General features: G+C 37.0%; 1 protein-coding gene across 1 annotated transcript in view; it reads right to left on the bottom strand.

Moving 5' to 3' along the window:
* Positions 1-17078, bottom strand: part of LOC141652515 (uncharacterized) — a 28483-nt gene extending 11405 nt beyond the window's left edge. Inside the window, exons 1-5 of the mRNA XM_074460033.1 lie at positions 16928-17078; positions 15397-15558; positions 12181-12281; positions 11830-11994; positions 179-1159 (exon numbers count right to left, since the gene is read on the bottom strand). Coding sequence (XP_074316134.1) covers positions 179-1159; positions 11830-11994; positions 12181-12281; positions 15397-15558; positions 16928-17078 — 1560 coding nt within the window. The remainder of the gene's footprint in view (positions 1-178; positions 1160-11829; positions 11995-12180; positions 12282-15396; positions 15559-16927) is intronic.
* Positions 17079-18598: the final 1520 nt, after the last annotated feature.

The raw sequence follows: 18598 nt of genomic DNA, 5'->3' as shown, positions 1-18598 counted from the left end.
CAATCACTTCACTTTCACAAACCTTCCTAACATGAATAGATCGTTCTAATACTTCCAGGAAAGTCCTCCTACCACTATTCACACTTATCCCTCCCTGCCTGGTCAATTGGGTAATGTTTCTAGAGGGATAAAAGGAAGGATGAAAAGAGAAGGGCATGGGTATAACAAAAGCACCAACCCCATCATTAGACCCCTCCCCACTTCTAGGCATCATCACTCTAGACTGTTCAGGTAAGGTAACAACAGCAGGCCCTGCTGCAGCTGTCACAGAAGGTAGAGTAGCAGCTTGCACAGAAGCAGCTAGCTGTGGCTTTGAAGGGACAATCTTCTTTGGCACCCAAGTCTTCCTACCACGCATAGGCCCCTTTGGCTGCTTGTCTTTTCTTCTGCAATCATGAGAGAAATGACCCAAGGCTTTACACTCAGTGCAAATGGTAGGTTTCCACTCATAGTGGACAATTTGCCTATGCTTAACATCCAATTCATCCATAAATTCTACCACATCAGGCAACTCATCCCCAACTTTAACCTCAACCATGATACGAGCATAGCCAAGGAACGACTTCAACTGTGAATTGCTATCACATCTTATAGGATTCCCAACTAGACTAGCAATCTTTTTAAGAGCATTGCCCCAAAATTTCAGAGGAAGCCCATAAAATCTAATCCAAATTGGAACCATATCAACTGCCTCCCTAATTAGTTTTGACTCCGGTGTCCATTCCTTGACAACAATAGGCATGTTATCAAAGAAGACCGGTCCAGCCTGCAATACTCTCACTTTCATAGCTTCAGTTTTAAAACGCACCATGAAGATGCCATTAGAATGAAAAGCAATCTTCTCAATTTCAGTATATCCCCAGATGCGTTTAACAAACCCATCTAGAACCTTCCATGGAGGATTCGCTCCAAGGACATAACAGTAGACAGCTGTCGACCCATACTCTAATTCATCTTTAACATCAGAGTTAGTTAACTGAAGCCCACTTACCCTTGACGATGAAGGCGAGTCTGTAATTTGCCCATTGCTACGTCCAGGAACCTCCACCCAATCCTCATCAGATTCTTCTTCTAGTATCGATTCCATCACCTCACTCAGATTGTAAGGACGAAGGACCGATACCGGCTCCTCAGTACCTGCATCAGAAACCCCAAATTCCTGAGAATTCAAAGGCAAAACACGAAATCGGGATCCATAATTATTTTGATTACTAATCGATGAATTATTATTATTACTAAGTGTAACACCCCCATTTATTTAAGGGCCTGGACTAGGACTCCTCAGATAAAGAAGGGTGTTACCATCTCGGAAACCCGAGGCAGTAGATAACAAAGGAAAAATAAATAGTACTTAAATTTAAAGTTATAAATGTTTACAACTCAAATGGAATATGTCCCAAAACTGAAAATAAAGTCTGATAGCTAAACTGAAATAAGTGGGCTAGCTCTAAGTCAGGTGATCCATGCTCTCTCCCCTGCCAGCTCCATATGTCTCAACAACCTGTCAATCTGCTCCCCAGTAAATGGATCATCACAGGCGTACACGAATACACAGGGTCAACCGCGAGGTTGAGTAGGTAATACGATATAATAAAGAATGCAATGATATGATCCTTCAATCTCAACTCCATCACACACATCCCAGGAACGCCCAGCCATACCGATCCCCGGCAGACTATACAAATCGACCGTCGTCGATATACCAGCTCGTAGCTGAGGACACCAGGGCAAGTCCTGCAGAACCCGCCTGGGCCTTAATCACGATAATCTCATCTCCTCCAACTCCAACTCCAACTCCAATGCATAAGAAATGTATAAAATATATGAAACAATAATGCTCAACGAGATAAATAAGATAAACAGATATGTCATATAATCACCGAACATGCCAACTCTTTATAATCGTAAGAACTCAATCAGTGTATTCCCCTACCTCAGTACTACAGTCAAATGGACAGATGCTCAATAATATTCCACAACAAATTCGCCCTCTGAAAGATAAATAAATGATAGATGATTACTTAACTATTCCCGTTCCCAAAATAGAAGGTTACTAAAAATAAAAACTTCCTAAAATGGAAAGTTTCCTTAAATGGAAACTTCCCCGATATAGCAATTTTCCATTTCAACCAACCTGACTCAAAACCCGTCTCTAATTATTTAAATGACTCGGGAATTAAATTAAATAACTAATACGATAAATAAAAGATTAAACGAATTATACGAATAAGAAAAACCGAATCAAGCATTAAACAACCCTAACAACCCGACTCCCACAACCCGTGACTTCACACTCGCCCAAACCCCTCACGCGCCGCCTGAACCACCACGACAACCACCAGGCCCGTTCCCCAGTTCGACCCAACCGCCTACAACCGACCCCAACCTGGTCGATTCGCCGCCGGCGAAGTCGAACCAGGGTCGCCAACACCGACACACCGCCTATCGTGGATTGCCGCCTGTGACCTCCCCTTGCAACCCTATAACCACCACCGTCATCAACATCATCTTATGCTACCACCACCACTCTGCTCGCCGTCAATCAACGCACACAGACGCCGTGGCGCCGCCGTTTCGACCTCCCCCGAGTCCACGGTGGCGCCACCCCAATTCTAATCGTCTAAACCCGCCTGAAAACCCCTGTTTGAACCCGTTTGATTGTCCCTGTCGATTACGCCTCTTACCGCCATTTCCACCGCCTAAAACCTCCCTAACCGCCACCAATAGGGGCAACTCAAACCACCCAATACAATTTCCCCGACACCAACCACCATTATTACCTCCCTGTGACACACGGTGACAACAACTACAACCCGACAAACGACAAAAAATGAAAAAGAAAGGGTGACTGCTTACCTAAACTGCCATGTAAACCACCACTAAGGCCGCCTCAAAGCGTCGACAACCACCCTATGCTCTTCCCTGCTGCGCCGTCACTACCCACGTTCAATCTCTCCCTCTCAATTTGTGTGATTGTGAAAAAGTGTGTCGTCGAAGTGAGGGAGGCGGGTGAGAGAGGAGTGTTTTGTAGAGCTAGGGTAAAAATTAGGTTAAAGTAGGTTAGACAGTAGATGGGTCATGGGTAACCTGATTGGGTAAATGGGTAAGTGTCATGGGTCAGCGTGATTGGTAACTGGGCTATCTAACGTGACTTCGTTCACTTAAACCCGTCTCAACAAGTCTACGAATAACTCGATCTTACGATATCAACACGATTAGATAGCTTAACGTAATAAATCGATATAACCCGTCTTTATTAGTCATATAAAATACGGAGTATTACACTAAGAGTATTTTTTGAGTTTTTTGTCTTATTTGATGCTATTATTCGTACTAATCTACTAGATTTAGGGTAATTTTTCTTTTGCTTAGCCATTGCTAATCTAAGAATCGTTTTCCTAAATCATTTCTCTCTCTAGCCATTCTCTCTCCTGTCATTAGGGTTTTAATTTCCTCTTGACATTTCGTGTGATCTACATCATTATCTTTTTTAAAGTTATCACGAAAGTCTTGGAATCGTTTGTTAAGAAGGAATACAACATCGGAATGTTATTTCTTAACATTGATCATGTCGGTCTTAGATTCCTTTAATTGCTTTGAAAGGAAATCTATCTCTTTCTTTTGGTCTAAGATCACTGCTTCATCAGATGTGACCTTAGTTTCCAAAAGTTCTCTGGCTTTTCTAAGTTCTAAAGTTATAGCTTCATTAACTATAACTTTGGCTTGAAGGTGCTTGATGTTAAGCTTTAGATCTGAAGTTATAGCTTTATTAGCTATAACTTTGGACTCTAATTCCTTCTTTTCAGCCATAGTAGAATCTAACGTTGTTGCTTTCTCAGCTATAACCTTAGATTTTAACTTCTTAGCTTTGGCCTTCAGAGTATGATTCTCTTCTGCAATTTCGAGAATCTGTTCCTTTAGATCTTTTAGCTCCAAGTCCTGTTCGTGACACTTATCGAGAGATTGTTCAAAGAATTCAATTAAAGCACTTTTAGACAATTTCTTTACGCGTTTTTTAAGCCCAAGATAACTTACCTCTTCATCGTCATCTTCGTCTGATTCTCCAAGAAAGCAATAATTTGAATGTGAGTTTGTGCTTTCATTGTCGCTGTCGGAGATTAGATCAAGACTAACGCTGCTAAGACAAAGGTTTGCTACTTCGCCGTCTTCAGATTCCTCGTCATCTTCTGAGTCAAGGTCTCCCCAACACGACGCCATCATAACCTGTTTAAATTCTCTCTTTGTCTTCTCACGTTTTGTCTTGTCCTTGATCTTCTCCCATGTTGGACAATCCTTGATCATGTGACCAGATTCTCCACACTTGAAGCAACCTCTGTTTGCGAAAGATGACTTTGATTCAGTAACCTTTTTGTTGGATGACTTGTTGTTGTTGTTGTAGGATGATTTTCTTTGTTTGTTTCGAAATATCTTATTTTTGAAACGGCGTGCAAACAGAAGAGTTTCATCCTCTAATTCAGAGTCAACTTCTTCGCTCTTTAAGGCCATACTCTTATTACGGCTTGGTTCAGCGTCATCTTTGTTAAAAGTAATTTCATGGGCCATGAGAGCACCGATGAGTTCTTGATAGGATAGGTTTTCAAGATCTCGTGATTCCTCCATTGCAGTGACTTTAGCACGCCACTTCTTAGTCAGGCTCCTAAGAACCTTTCTAGCAATGTCCTTAGTACTGAATTTCCTACCTAGGTTTTTCAGTTCGTTTATGATGCTTGAAAACCTTGCGGACATAATATCTAGGGACTCATTAGGCTCCATAATGAATAGCTCATATTTTTGCATAAGCAAATATATTCGGTGCTTCCTAACAATGGAAGTACCTTCATAAGCTAACTCATGCCCATCCCATATCTCCTTGGCCGTAGAGCACGAAGAAAACCGATCAAACTCTATAGAAGTCATTTTGTTTTGTAGAAGACTTATTGCTTTGGAGTTCTTTTCAGCCTTCTTGTAGTCGGCCTCGACATAGTCCTCTTCTTTATTTTCAAAGGTAGTGCCTTCCTCGGATCCTAAAAGAATTTTTTGTGGTCCGTTTTGGATAATCCTCCAGCACTCCCAATCGTGACCTTTCACATAGTGAGTCATCATGTTTTTCCACAATCCATAATTCTTCCCATCAAAGACGGGGCACTTGAGATATTTGGAATCCATTTATCACGTGATAGGCAGTGGAATATAAAACGATAAGATAAATAAGAAAAAGATAGATCAGCCTCTTTACGGTTAGGCAATCAAGAGCACGAGGCTCTGATACCAATTGAAGAGTCTATCAATCTGAAATACTCAAGAGGGGGGGTGAATTGAGGAATTAAAACTTTTGAAAGCTTTTTCAAATGTATGAATGTAATTGATTATTTAAAGTTTATTGATTAAACTTTAACTAATAAACTAATGAAGGTAAAACAAAATAAACAAACGAACGAAAGAGAGGAGACACACGGTTTTTGAAGTGGTTCAGTTTCACAAGTCGAAACCTACGTCCACTATTCTCGATTAATAAATTTAGTACCTTTCTACGGAGTACAAATTCACTAACCCAACTCGTACAACTAACTCTAGCTGTAACTCAATGAGTACCGTTAAATACTCGAGTGACTAACTTACGCTAATAAGAAAGCACTAATGATTCTTGCAAAGGTTCACGTTAATGAACGAGTAAGAAATCAAATAAGCACTATTATCTTATAACGATAACAATAAGAACGAGTATACGAGTTTAAAACACACGACCTTTCAAAAATAACAAAACGATTTTTCTGCTTTGAAACACACGGTTTGCTTTGTAAAAATAAAATCAATTTTATACTTAAGGTCTCTGCTTTAAATGTTGTAAAGAACAAAGTATTTATAGGAAAGAAAGAGCAAAGCAATTCCGTTTAAAGAAACCCTAATGGCCGAATAATAGGAGATATGTTAACAAATCATATCTTCTATTATTTCTTTCCTAAAAGCCTAAAAGATAATAAAGAATATTCCAAAAGATAGAATATATTCTATTCAAATATTATCTTTACTATAAATTCTAAGATATGATAAGATTTCCTAAATCAAGAATATCTTTTATCATAAACAAATATATTAAGTAAGATATATAAGATATGTAAAGATATTATTAAAGAATAAAATCTTTACCAAATACACCTTAGGTTACACGAGATGTCACGGCTCATATGCCTCGTGACTCGTGCAAACCCTAGCTTAATATATGGGTTAGAATTTAGGTTTTAAGAGAGGCTTTGTTGAAACCCTAATTAGTAGCATGGTCCAACTCATAAGTTGACCCAATACGACTACTAGTCAACGTTCAACATAAAACCGAACTCTGCACTAAACCGGACTTTATTAAATAAATACTTTTATCAAAACATTTAAAATAACTTTTAAACAACTTTGAAAACAATTTTGAAACATTATATGTCGTGTATAATACACTCGGCATCTCAATGTTATAGTAGGAGAGCTATAACATTGAGCTCTTTTACTAGTAATGTTATAGCTGCAAAGCTATAACTTTACCAATTCAATAAACTCATTCTTGGTTACCATTATGAGATAATCACCTATATTATTCTAATCTTCAGGAAGATCTTTAAGTATAGGCTACGTCATTATCCAAGCTTGATTAATATTTAGACGGACTTCGTCTTCACATAAATCTTGAATGAATCTTCACATCGTTTGATCTTGAATAGAGGCTTGACTATTGTATACTTCCATCACAATTTCTCTTGTTGCTTGTATTAAATAAGTTGAATCTAAAATACTTAGACAAACGATTACGCGCAACAAGTATATAAATTATAAAGCACCTTGACATTATCAAAACATAAACATATAAACTATATGGTTCAACAATGTTCACAAGCTAAACTTTTATTGCGTTAGGCAAGTGCATAAGTACACTTATGATTATAAGACATAGAGTAGTAATATGGTATTGACTACTCGTATGTGATAATCACATTTATCGTTTGAGTTTTTTTTAACGCATCTTGTACTTTGTTACATCCAAATGGGTTGTTCAGACAATATTGAACCCCATTAAAGTGAACTGCATTAACATAGTACTCGCCCCTAGTTACTTATATGAGGTGACATCTCGAAGTAATTAGAGTGTGATGCGATTGATGGCGAGTTCAAGGGCCATAGAGTCACGAGAGATGATTACTCGATCACATAGGCAGACTGTATGAGACACTCTATCGGGCTAATGACCGCTTATAGAGTTCTGGAAATTTTTATTGCCTGGTCGTGGCGAGAGCTACTATAGTATTCTTATGAGTCGATTCTTTGACTAAAGATTGTTCGCCTAAGATGGCACAGTTTCAGAGTGACTTTGATTTGTGTTCTACGACCTTCGTAATTGGGGTCAAATGGGCATGTTATGGGTCATGATGAGCTGTGGCTATTCAAAGGGAAGAGTGCAATAGGAATTGTCCATCCCTGTCAGGGTTATCTTATATCTCAAGGCCACTCGAAGAGTAATGAACTGAAAATGCGTGGCCACGCTCGGAAGGTATCTATGGTAGATAATTCCGGTCAGACAGTTATTCTCCAGATCGAGGAAACCACTCTTGATATGATCAAATGCAAGTACGACCTGCAAGACACCTTGCATTGAGTGGGAGATAGTAATAGGACAAGAGAATTGGTGACGCACACTTGTCACGGACAAGTGGGAGATTGTTGGAATATGTGTCCTCGACAATAATGCGATCACATGTTTAAATCTCATATTAAGAATGCTAAGGGAAAGTAATATTTTATTGTCAACTGATCCACATTAATCGGTAATGATTGGCTGGCTAGAGTTTGACATTACTGTCGTATGACGGTGGTGATCAGTTGATCCCTTAAGGTCATACCTCTAGGGTAACACTCTTACTTGATTAATTAATTAATTGTATGATGATACAAGTTAATTAGTTCCTTAAAATTGAACTAATGATTTTGTGAGTAAGTATACGTATCTTATTGTAAGTGGATTAAATAAGATCCGTACTAAGTAATTAAATTGTTTTATTACTTACACTACTACACATACCTTGCATTGGTGACGCTTTTTTAGGTGTTTTTCGACGCTTTAAAGCGTCAATTTTTTTTTTAGCGACGCTTTATAAAAGCGTCAAATTTTGGGCCGTCACTATTTTTTGACGCTTTTTTTAGTCAATAATTATGACATTTTTTAGCGTCTTCATGGCCTATTGACGCTTTTAATTGTCAACAAAATTGACGCTTTTAAGTGTCTTTGGTAGCTATTGACGCTTTTAATTGTCAATAAATGTGACGCTTTTAAACGTCTTCATGGACTATTGACGCTTTTAATTGTCAACAAAATTGACGCTTTTAAGCGTCTTTGGTGGCTATTGACGCTTTTAATTGTCAATAAATGTGACGCTTTTAAGCGTCTTCCGCGACTATTGATGGTTTTATGTGAGTCGATGAGACGGAATTAGGCGTCAACTATTTATATATTGACACATCTTCTTGTCACGGTCTAATTTCGACTTTTTGATTTCTGATAAAAACGTACGTAGAGATTAATTAAATACACCTATAAATAATATAGTACTACTAGCTATCATTACTAAATCATAAAAAATAAAACATAATGCAATGTACTCCGTATATAATTAATAACGTATCCACGTACTTTTATAAATAATTATACATTTGATACATATACCGTCTCCATCACAAATACTATAGCTAGCTAGCATTGATAATTTAACTAATATAAACTAGTACGTAATTTTTAGTACGACAAAATCAAAAATACCAAAAGGGATCCGAAAGATAGTAAAAGTCCAAAAAATCGTAAAAAATGCTACGTAACTAGCTAGACAAGGACACTGATCCAGTAGTTTGAATGTGGTAGGGGCTTCAATCATGTAGGCGCAATGTCACAGAGACTTCAATCATCAACATATGAAGGCGCATCTTCGATCAACATTTGAAGGCGCATCATCACCATCTGATGAATCTGAAACCTATAACGGGCAAAGAATATAATTTATATGAATATATTTGATTAGTACATATACACTTCACAAAAATGTTTCAAAATTGTGCTGAATAGCTTTACCCGTCGAAAGGTAAGAAGAGAGAAAATTAGCGAGAGGATGAGACTACTAAACAATATTAGATTCAGGTCAATAAAGCACAAAAACAATCACAATCACAATCTCGGAAAATTATAGCGCACTTGATTAGAGGACAATTAACTAAATATAGTTAGAACTCCCAATAATAGAAATAAGTTAGAGTCGCAACAGAAACTCCAGCCAATTACAACACAAACACGCACCCACGAGGCACAAGCAAACCGCGACTTACCTACTTCACTCAAAAGAAACAAAATTAAAGAGTTCCAGACTAATTTATATAAGGAGAAGTAAAAAAAAATTACGCATACCTGTGTACTGCCCATCTCAACAATTTTATTATATGAACAACTCAAAACTTACTCAAACTTATTCAAAGTAGTACTTGACACTACCGTAGCTGCAATCTTAGCCAAAGGAGGTCATTAATAAACAAAATAGTAAGCTAAATAAGTGATGCCATCAGATGAAAGCAGGCACTGAATGAATAGCACTGAAGGGTACAGATGATTTGGGGGAAAGAACACAATAAATAAACTATTTTAGTAATTAACAGATGGAGTATATAGTTATATACCATTCATCAGTATCATCACCACCTGCCAGTCCATGCTCCTCTTCTTTGATTTACCCATGAATCCTTTATCGTCCTCTGGCACTCCTTCAAGTCCACATATTGCCTCGCCGCACCGACCTCGTCGATGAAAATCAGACCCCCTATAAATACCTATATCAAACTCCCTAATTCTCTGACACCGAACCGACAACACCAGAGCCGACCCCATAAATACCAACCTCAAACCCCCAATTCTCCATCTCACAATCGACTAATCGATGCCAATTATTTCTGCCAAATTGGCACTTCTCTCTCCTGGTGTTTCGGAACATAATCAATGACAACAACAACAAGAAAGCTAACCCTAAAGAGGGACGTAGGGTAGGTCGTCGGCTACCGGCGACTATGCAGTATTATGAAGAAGGTTTTGGGGGAAAGTGAGTTATTGATTATTATTATTATTTATTGTTAAAAAAGAGGGAGAAATTGACGGAGAATTAAAATAGGGAGGAGGAAAGCATAGATGAAAATGGAGAATGAAAAATTAGGAGACCAAGAAATGACATTAAGGCATTAAGAATAGAAAAAGGAAGAAGATGAAAAATGGGGCTCACATGAACTTTACCCTTTGCCTTACCTATTGTCACGGGTCAAAAATTACACAAGTTCAATACAAGATAAATGAGCCCATAATTATAAGGCGTACATAGCTAGTTATTGATTTTCAGAAAAATTATAAGTACATAGCTAATTGGAAGACTAGAAAACAAAAACACGAGAGCGAGTAGATACTAAGTAGGGATCATTAAAATAGAGTGTGAGAGAAAGAGACGAGCTAGCCAAAAATATTATTTGTAAACTGCTTCATGGAAATCCTGTTTGGAGAACCTTGAAGGTATTGCTTTAAGACATTAAAATTTTTGTAACATTATCTTTGGGTATACATTCCTGGTCACATAAATGCATCTCCTTTTAATAGCTTATCCATAATTTTGGTGGAGTAAAGGCCATATGGTTTGTCTTTTTTCAGAATTTAACTCACTAGTTCAAATAACTTTTTTGGGTGAATATGTAAGCTTGTATTAATCAATCCATTAGGTAACATGAGAGACCATCTCCCACTAATTTAGTGGGAGACATAATAGGGAAAGTAGAAATTAAGTGGATCCCTCACCCCATCATGTGAAAGGTCTCTCAATAATGCTATTGAGAGACCGTCTCTCCGGAGTTTTTGTGTAATCAATATATCACCAAATACATCCCATCTCAGAGCCTAGCCTATGCATTAACTGACATATAAACTACGCCGACGGAGTAGGAAACTAGCATATTACATTTCAAATTGACTTCTAACCAACTAGCATCTCTCATTCACCCCAAATGGAGTCATATCCCTACTGAAAACCTGTGTGATTACTTCGTGCAGAACCTGTTTAATGATCAACTTTGGCAGAAACACCGATTCATCTATCCTACTTTTATTCCTGACCCTACATATGTGATAGCATAAGGAACAACAGAAAAAGAAATGAATATGACTTATCTATTAAATGCTATGAGTGAAAATATACCACAAGAAATATGTCGATCAATTAATATGTTGATAATATTATAGTATCTTAACCGCCAGGCGCATTACATGCTCCACAGACTGTTGGTTTATTGACTTAACATTTTTCAACATTTTGGTTTATTGATGACAACATGTTAACATTTTGATTTATTGATAACATTTTTCAACATTTTGGTTTATTGACTGGACATTTTTCAACTGTTAAGTAAATGGCAACAAAACTGATAACTTAACCGCCAGGCGCATTACATGCTCCACAGACGGGTTAATGAAACACAGTTACACAGGGAACCATAACTACTAGTCATCTAACACAGTTAAACGGATGCATAAAAATGTTAGCAGAACATTGAATTGTAGCAACTGTAGAGACGAATTCGAACATGATATCAAAATGGGAGAACATTGTAGCAACTGTACAATGCACAGGAGACATGAAATACAAAAAGATAAGAAACAATTATCTAACTAGGATTCCTAAAAAGTAAAACATACACATGAAGACATTGAATTAAATGTTAGCAGAATAAACAGCCGGGGGCTCAAAGACCACTAAAACTAACAAAAGAAAGAGTACATACCTGAATACGGCATAAAACAACAGCCCCAGACTTGACAGAAGGAGGCTTATTCTTCATGGGTTTCTTCGTCTCTGGATCAATCTCCTCTAGCAAATCAACTATCTCACAGTTCTCAGCAACGGAATGAATATGTAAGATTGCCTTGTATCTAGCTGTGAAAATCTCCTATATTTCCAAATCAATAAAAAGAATAAGAATAAGAATGTACTCATTCTATAAAACCAGAGCAACAATATGAATATACAAAATGTAATCACTGTATATGACATATATAACGAAAATTTAAGAGTTTAGATCACCAACTGTTTCCAATGAACTGCTTCTATCAATACAGAATGGAAAGAAAATTACCAGAGATATCAATAGGGAATCCTTAGGTATATATAAGCCACTCCAAGCTATGAATCTCTTCTTCACATGAATCACATCATTCTCTTTTATATAGAGATTTCCTGAAACATAAAATTTCAATGCCAAAATTGTGGATAATTTATACAAGAAAAGTGAAATGAAAATATACACCTAACTGATAATCAATGCTGAAAAGTACCAGTTACAAAAGCATCATTTAGCAACAAAATCAGCAATTAAAAACCAGCAACAAAAGCGAGCCTACACTACTACGAATTTGACGTTTCAACACAAGTAAAATACCTTATGAAATAGAAACACATTATAACTGTGTTGCAGACCTATCAACCAGCCCGAATCATAACACGGTTCAGGTCACGAAGAGGGTAATTCCCAAATCCGATTGATTAATTATAAATCGAATAGCAAAATAAAACAATTGATTGATTAGGGAAAATAGATACAATCAAAACAAAAACTTGAATTGAAGAATTAGAATTGACTCCAAAATTTCACAAATCATGGATTAATACACTAGCAAATTGCAGAAGAATACATACAATCAAAACAAAAACAATTTAGAAAATAGAGCAATAGAGCCGTACCTTCGATGTTTGATAGGAAGATTGTAACTTTGTGAATTGAAGAATTAGAATTTATTGAAATATTTACTCGTCCTTGATGATGATCAAAGAAGGATTTTCCAAGTTAGAGGGGTTAGGGTTTTTTCTTTGAGGAAAATGACAAAATAAAACGTACTGTATGGGTTATTAGCGGGATTTTAGGTGAAATTTAGAAAAAATGCGCCTTCCAAAATATTTTTAGGTGGTTTTCCAAAATATTAAATTGGAGGGTTAATTTTGAGGTCGACGCTCTATAAAAGCGTCAATGCAAAAGCGTCATCAATGTAAGGGATTTGTAGTAGTGTTAGGTTTATTTATTGTTTATGAAACAATTAAAATAAGAATGAATGGTTTATTATAAATACAAGTTGTTGTAATTTATAATTCTATGACCCATTTTAAGTAATTGTAATTGTGAATTTTTAGTTAATTTTTATATGTGATTTATTTTGTTTATATAATGATTTTTAATAAGTTAAAAATGCATTATTAAACAACATGTCTAGTAACATGTCCAATATGTCAAACTACACAAATTGACATTTGACAAACTTAAAATGGACCCATTTTATATGGGTGTGCCGTGTAAGTGGAGGAAGTTGGGTAGGTTTAGGACATAATTGTTGCTCTAATTGAGAATTAAGCATAATGATTGTGTTTCTAAAAGACCTATACCTAGCCCTTCACCCTACACCTTGAGAAGAACAATTATGGGCTTGGATAGGGCACCCTTCCCCTTGCACCATCCGGCCACCTTAGGAGAATAAGGAGAGTTTTTCTCTTCTTATTTTTATTACAATTCATTCTTATAACATTATCATATTGATAATTACTTTATCTCTCTAATTGTCTTTAGAAGTAATAAAAGGGCAAGAACTCACAAAAATTACTAATATTTTTCACCATTACTAGAAGTAGTAAACTACCATATTAGTATCATTTTTAGGGCACTAATACTAATTTCTAGTACCAAATTAGTAATAGTATTAAGTGGGTTATCTTGGTACAAATCCTTGAGGAGTAGATTCTAGTATTGAATCTAAGGGTTTTGTTGGAGCACTTGGTTTTTCTTAAGAAGACTAATTTGGTAGGAGACCGATTAGTATAAACCATTTCGGCCCTCAATGTAAGATTAATCGATTTCTTCTTACTTTGTATCATTTTGTTATGCATGCATAAGATCTAGATTAGTTTATGACTAAACAAAAATATAAAGTTATTAGAAGTGTCTAATAAGAGGTTAATGAATCTTACAACATATATATCTATATGGTCCAACAAACCTATTCAAAAATGGCGAATTAAGTTTCTAATTAATTTTTACATGTTTTACTTTTGAAACAGCATTTAAAATTAATTTTTTTTTCACTTACCTTTCCTCACATTTCAATTCATCAGAATCACAATTAGATAAAACATAGATGAAGTGAAATTGGAAACAACACCAAGCTCCACTTTCCACGGTTTTGGACCTCGTCCTAATTTGAGGTCTAACTCAAAAACCGTCAAAGAAGTCATGGCTCCACCCGTCCTAATTCTTATCTTGGGTGAGTTTGGGATGTTTTTGTGTAGGATCTTTTATATCCAAAGGCTACCATTCAGAAATTATTTGAAAAATCAATGCAAAGGTACCAAGGGGACCCGGTTTTGAACAATGAGCAAAATGTCGCTATCAATCTTTCCTCTTTTGATCTAACAAAGCTCAAGATATTTTTAGGAGCTGTAAAAGAGCCTTACACGGTTCTCCAAGGCTTCTAATCAGTCAATGTAATCATAAATAAGAAGTTGAGCTAACAAACAAGGAAGATTGGACTATTAGTTTACTTTATCATTTCTTTGTTTTATGTCATTTTCAAATTCAGCAATGTGTATGACCTAGGCTGCCATTTTTATGTCCTTTAGCTGCTCATTTTGTGGCCCTTAGATGTAACTTGTAGTCAAGGGTTAAGATTGTAAGCCTTGGTCTATATAAACCAAGCTAGGCACATCAGAACTTCAGATTTTGAGTGAATTAAAATATGAGTTTGAAACTAAAGTTTTCAACCAACTTTCTTCTTTCTTAGTGCGGAAAACCCCTCATTACTTAGTGTTTGACGCGGAATTAGCTCTTGCTTCGTGATCTTGAGTTTAATTCCAAGGCTTAAACCTGCTTCGTGATCTAATTTAAGTCATATCCCGGTTACTTGTTCTTGTTTTCGTGTCAAAACAGTCCCAAAGTTTCTGTTTTCGTTGCTTTAAGTCATTGTGGAAATTGTTATTTGAATCTTTAGTTCATAAGCATTTAAATTACAATCTTATTTCCATTGTTTTCCTTCAAATTACTCAAGTTAATTAAGGTCTTATTTTTCGTCCAAAACTGGCTATTTCGTGCCTTGTTTTGATTGAGTCAGTTGTTAGCTTTTAAAACTATCCTTTTGTTGTTTATTGGTCTTAAAAAAGTCCATTCAAGTGTCCAAGTCAAGTCCTTAGAGTTTCTGTCAAAAATCATTGTTATTTATGTTTGTTTTAGTCATTTTAATCACAATCAAACAGTCCATTATACTGTTAAAATCTGAGTCTTAATCGTCCAAAATTCGAGTCTTAGTAGTTTTACTCCAATAGAGGTCTGCACGTTCATATTCGTTATCTTCCAAAAACCTTTCACGATATTTTCCAGAAGTAGTGCCCTCATGATCTTGAAATAGCTCAGGCAAGGTAGAATGCTCCAACTTTTTCGTACCAACGTCAAGGTCCTTTGCCTTCGTGTCTATCTGTTCTTCAAAGTAAAAAGAACAAAAAATTGCTATTTCTTCAAGCAAATATGCGTTACATAATGACCCTTGAACACGAGCTTTATTTCCAATTTTTTTTATAAATGATTCAAGAACCTACAAAAAATGGGTTAAGAATAACTGATATTCAAGTAATAACCTTAAAAGGTTTCTGAAAAGATATTGATATTACCTCTCAAAAGGATACATCCACCTATATTGCACAGGACCACCCACTTTCACTTCGTACGGCAAATGAATTGGCAGATGTTCCATTGAGTTAAAAAAGGAAGGTGGAAGTATTTTTTCCAATTTGCAGATTATCTCGGCAATATTTTTCTCGAGACTTGTTATTTTTTCAATTTGTATTGATGAAGTGCACAAATCTCTGAAAAATTGACTAATCTCAGTTATGGCATTCCACTCATTTTTTGGGAGAAGGTGCCTTAAAGCAACCGGCAGTAAACACTCCATAAACACATGACAGTCATGGCTTTTCAAGCCATGTAGCTTCAACTCATTCATATCGACACATCTTCTCAAATCTGAAGCATAGCCGTCCGGAAACATTAAATTACATATCCAATCACACAACACCTTCTTCTACTCCTTTTTCAAAATGACTGAATCCACCTTTCGCTTACTTGAACAAAGTTGTAACATGTCTTTTTGTGCATTTGGGTTAAAGGTTGTCTTGTCTTTTCTATCCATCAACGTGTGAATTAGTTGTTCGAAAAACAATTTCTCAATATGCATGACATCAAGGTTATGTCGAATTATTAGTGTGCTCCAATATGGATGCTCCCAAAAAATGCTTTGTTTCCACCACCCAATTCGTTTCGCTTTAACCGTTCTCAATTCATGGTTAAATAACCTCGCCCGATAACCTCGTTCCAGCAACATCGTTCTCTACTCTTCCTTTTCGAAAGTGCACCTTATCCTTGCGAAAAATATGATCAGTGTCTAAATATTGTCTATGACAATCAAACCAACTCCATTTTCTGCTATGCTGAAGCCAAATCGATTTAGTCTCTTTTTTCGTACAACATGGACATGCATTCTCACCAACATTTGACCAACCGGATAACATGCCATAAGCAGAAAAGTCGTTGATCGTCCATAGGAGTGTGACTCTTAAGTCGAAGTTTTTTTTCCTAGACACGTAATATGTAAACAATCCCGTGTCCTACAATTGATTCAACTCATGAATTAGAGGCTGTAAATAGACGTCAAGGTTTTGTTTGGGACTCTTTGGACCGGGAATAATTAATGTTAAGAACATAAACTGCCTTTTCATGCATAGCCCGGGTGGTAAATTATAAGGAGTAAGCATCACCAGCCAGCATGAATACAACTTCCCGAATAGACCAAAACCTGAGAAACCATCGGTGCAAAGTCCAAGTCTAACATTCCGAGACTCAGATGCAAAAGAAGGATAAAGGCGATCAAAATGTTTCCAAGCCTCACTGTCACTTGGATGAGACATTGTCCCACTAACACGGGGGCTTTCATAATGCCAACGCATTTGTTCCACGAGGTGTTTTGTGGCATAAATTCGTTGCAAACGTGGCCCTATTGGGAAATCATTTATGAAATTTTCGGGGACCCTTTTGCCATTTCCATTCGTTGCACTTTTGTACCTAGCTCTACCACATTTTCTACACTTGTCAAGAAGAGCGGCGTCCATCCAAAAAAGCATACATCCATTAAAACATGCATCTATCTTTTCATGAGGAAGTTGAAGAGCTTTGAGAACATTTTTGGTTTCATAGAAGTTACGCATCAAAACATGGTTTTGAGGAAGAAGGTCTCCCATAAATGACGTGAAACCATCTACACATCTATGGGCTAAGTTGAATTCACATTTGAGAGTGACAAGCCTTGCAACTGACTGTAGCAATGAGAGTCGACATCTTTCGTAGACAGGTTGCTCGGCACGTTTTCACATTTGAAAAAAGGCTAATACATTGGGATTTGGAGATTCATCAACCACCTCAGCATTAAGAGCTTCTTCCCTAATTTGATCAATGATATCGCGCAACGCATCCTCTACCATATCCCGATAAGGATTGTCAGAGGGCATTGCCATTTCCTCTTCCTCAACGGGATATTTATCTTTGTGACACACCAAATCATAATAGTTGTCACAAAAACCCTTTAGACCAAGGTGTTTTTGTAATACTCCGTATTTATATGTCTTGGGGTACTCTATCGAGTAGCCCTTACTCTGTCGAGTAAGGGTAAGTTGCGAAATAAAATAGTTTCTGACCTGTTGGGTACTCGATCGAGTAGCTGGGGTACTCGATCGAGTAAGGGGGTACTCGATCGAGTACCTTGGGTACTCGATCGAGTGTCCGGTTTTACGGGGAGTTTTCTCGGGTTTTGTTAATTATGCGATTAAGGTATTTAAACATAATCGTCATTGTTTTAAATCACTTTTACAAAACCTAAAACCCTGTTTAAGAGAGAAAGCAGCCACTTCATCTTCCTAATCGCATTCTTAGCAATTCCCGGAGTTCAGACGGTCAGTTCTTGTCGTAGTTCGTATCGTTGAGTTCCTTGCGTCAAGGGTAAGCTTTTAACATAATTTTTATAATGCTTTGTTAAGATTGGTTAAACCCTAATTTAGGGATTGGGGTTTTGTGTGTAGTATGTGATGTGTAGTCTCTATGTGTTATGTGATAGGAGGAGGATTCGTAGAAGAGGCGTTTTGATACATTTTGTAGATACCGTCTCGCTTGTTGTGCTTTCGGGTAGGATTTCCTACTCGGTATTAGTCCCATAATGGGATATTGGTGATGTCTTTGTAGTTAGTTATTTGATGTGATGATTGTCTTGTGTTTGTGGTTGTGATTCTTTGTTGATGGTTCTCGAGATGCGTTCTCGGTGAGTGGGGTCACTTGCGGGAGTGACTTCACGCCCTAGTTTCGCCCTTCGTGGAACCCGCCACGGGAGGGGATGTGCACATTAATGGGACAGGGTTATCGCTCGGTATGATGAGCGGGGCTTAGGTGGGAACGGCTGCGGTCCCCCCGGCTGTGTAAT

This window comes from Silene latifolia, chromosome 1 (assembly GCF_048544455.1).
Source record: "Silene latifolia isolate original U9 population chromosome 1, ASM4854445v1, whole genome shotgun sequence".
Classification (NCBI taxonomy): Eukaryota; Viridiplantae; Streptophyta; class Magnoliopsida; order Caryophyllales; family Caryophyllaceae; genus Silene; species Silene latifolia.
This window is presented reverse-complemented; position numbering and strand designations above follow the sequence as displayed.